Source organism: Electrophorus electricus, chromosome 5 (genome assembly GCF_041902795.1).
Source record: "Electrophorus electricus isolate QZ-2024a chromosome 5, ASM4190279v1, whole genome shotgun sequence".
NCBI lineage: Eukaryota > Metazoa > Chordata > Actinopteri > Gymnotiformes > Gymnotidae > Electrophorus > Electrophorus electricus.
In genome coordinates this window covers 500,001-502,500 of record NC_137501.1, presented here as the reverse complement: position 1 = coordinate 502,500, position 2,500 = coordinate 500,001, and the positions used below count along the sequence as shown (strand labels likewise).

Here is a 2,500-nt window from a genome sequence, read left to right as displayed (position 1 = left end):
ACTCAGAGCAGGAAGCTCATTGGCTGGCTCAGAGTCACAAACATGTTATTTTATAATTGTATACTTCATATTAATAATGAAATTATTTGCCACTTAATTATTTTTTATTCGTTCTCTGCTTCACTTTGGTTTAGCCTTTAGTTTTTATTAAGTTCACTTATATTCATAGCAGCTTACAAAATTACACTGTGTGTGTGTTCTCTCTTAACAAACCCATGAGCCTGGTGTTTGTTACACAGTTTGCATGATTCCTCTCAATCAAACCCACCACCCTGGTGTTGCAAGCCCCTTGCTGTATATGCTCTACCAGATGAGTTACAGGAATATAACAACAACAACAATAAGGACGACATTATTTCTGTTTCTATTCCTTTTGCAGCCCTTCATTACCTAAATATGATGTGGAGAGTGCAGCCCATCACCATGGTAAAGAGAGCCGCTCCGAACATTGCAGCCAGAAGAGCCCCGACTGTGCCGTCAGAGGGAGCCAGAGTCCTCTGTGCCGCCGCCTGGGTCCAGTTGCGGTAGTAGAAGAGCAAGGCAAAGCCCCGCCCCCAATGGGTGGTGGTGATGAGCTCCAAGATGACCTCCACCATTTGCGCATCGGAGCCGAACTCCAGCGGCCCACTGGCCGGCCGTGTGGAGCCACAGAATCTAGAGGAGAAGGTGGCGAGGTCGGATATGTAGAGGACGTCGTGGGGACAGGCATCCAGGCCGGACAGCTGTGTCTCCGCACTCAGGTCCTCGTCCCACTCGGTGGCTTCGGTAGGAGCGTTGGCCGGGGGCGGGACGGCCGGCCCGGCCCAGTCTCGGCCAAAACCGGCGGAACTTCTCAAAACCCGCGGCCGAGCAGATCCCTGGTGCATCCCTCCCAGGAGAGGAGAGCTGTCCAGACGAGACAGCGGATGGTCCAGAGGCATCTCAGACAACCGCCTCGCTGAGGTGGAGACTTTGGCCATTTCCGTTTTGCTGGGCTCTCCCTGGACGACGAGCCTTTTTAGCTCCGCCCCCCAGACAGACCCAGATTCCTTCGCTGCTCTTCCACTGCGGCCTGGACCTCGCGGATGCGATCCCTCCGCAACAGGGCCGAGATCATCCCCGCCAGCACCCCGAGCCTCCACGGAGACACCAGCGGCCGGGGTAGGGGACCCGTCCATGTCGCCGTGACTCTCGAAGACGTCAAAGTCCAGCATCTCCAGAGTGAGGAGGTGACCGGCGGGAATGAGGAACTGCCAGACACAGTGAGTGCCAGAAGAGTAGTTGTACGGGAAGCCAGGAGAGAGGACCAGGCCGTGCACGTCCGTGATGTCCAGCTTGGCACCGCACTCGAAGAACACCTGGGAAGGAGAGTGGCAGAGGTGAGGGAGGTCAGCGCAGGGACGTGGGGTCACTGGAAATCCAACACTGCACTCCTCAGCAAGGCAGACAACACACAAATGTGCTTCTCTACACAAATTATCTTCCAATATTTGAAATAAAGTTTGGGATCATTTCCTGAAAACCATTCAAGTGTAGGCCAGTCTAAAAACAAGTCCGATTTTGTGTATTGTTTAAAGAGATCAAACGCATGTCAAACAATAGGGTTGGGTTAGGGGAAGAAATTCCTGTTTTTTTTAAACATCTATTTAAAAGCGGTCCCATTAGAAAACTTTACTATAGTGACTATACAAATAATAAAATCACTTCAGACTATTAGAGAGAAACTCTTAAATCGTTAACATTTTTCCAGCCTCTACACACACCAATGGTGTGTAAAAATCGCATCTGGTGAAAAGTTTATATATGTTGATTATTATAAAATATTTTTAATTTTTATTGTTGCCACTTTTTTTTTTCATTTTGCATATGACCTCCTTCACACACTGATAACTTTGAAATTGACACATTTTAATGTTTTTTATGTAGACTTTATGCTATATGAAAGTATTTTGTAGGAATTTCATATGAGATTCTTAATAAAGGGGCCTTTTGTTTGTGGGTAACACCGCTACTGTAACTTAAACAACTGGCAACTGTTGCTGTGCTGACAAGATCTCACAGAAAGCAAAAAAGCTGCATTTGAGATCAGTGTCTGCCACGCCAAACGCGCAAGAGCAGACAGCATCAGAACATCTCCACAGTGACGCTGCAGTGCTGTTGGGCCCGCCAGCCGCTCCCAAACCTGAACTATTCACCCCTCCCTCGCACAGCGCGTCCATCAAAGCCTCGCGCTCCGCCCGCCCCTGACCGTGGGGAGGTGTTTCTTCAAACAGGCAGCTGCTAATACTTCCCAGGTGTGCAGGATGGGGGGGGGGGGCGCCGAATAATTGGAGGCAGATGCAGGCCGAGGTGTGGAACATAACGGCTCTGGGTTTCCTGTTGGTCTTGGTTCTGGTCTAGGACATGGAAAAAAAGCAACAACAAAAAAGCAAAAAACCAGAGTGTGGAGCTGGAAGACCTGCAACAAGTGAGGCCTTCTCAGGTGCTCTGAGCAGTGTGTGCACGGGACCCAGTGATAAGG

At 49.7% G+C, this 2,500-nt stretch overlaps 1 protein-coding gene across 2 annotated transcripts in view; it reads right to left on the bottom strand.

Annotated features, from left to right (window-relative positions):
* si:dkey-112e17.1 (uncharacterized) overlaps positions 1 to 2,500 on the bottom strand; it is a 24,470-nt gene that overhangs the window by 12,678 nt on the left and 9,292 nt on the right. For both annotated transcript variants that reach the window (XM_027026626.3, XM_081714880.1), the window contains exon 2: positions 391 to 1,337. In XM_027026626.3, coding sequence (XP_026882427.3) covers positions 391 to 1,337 — 947 coding nt within the window. The remainder of the gene's footprint in view (positions 1 to 390; positions 1,338 to 2,500) is intronic.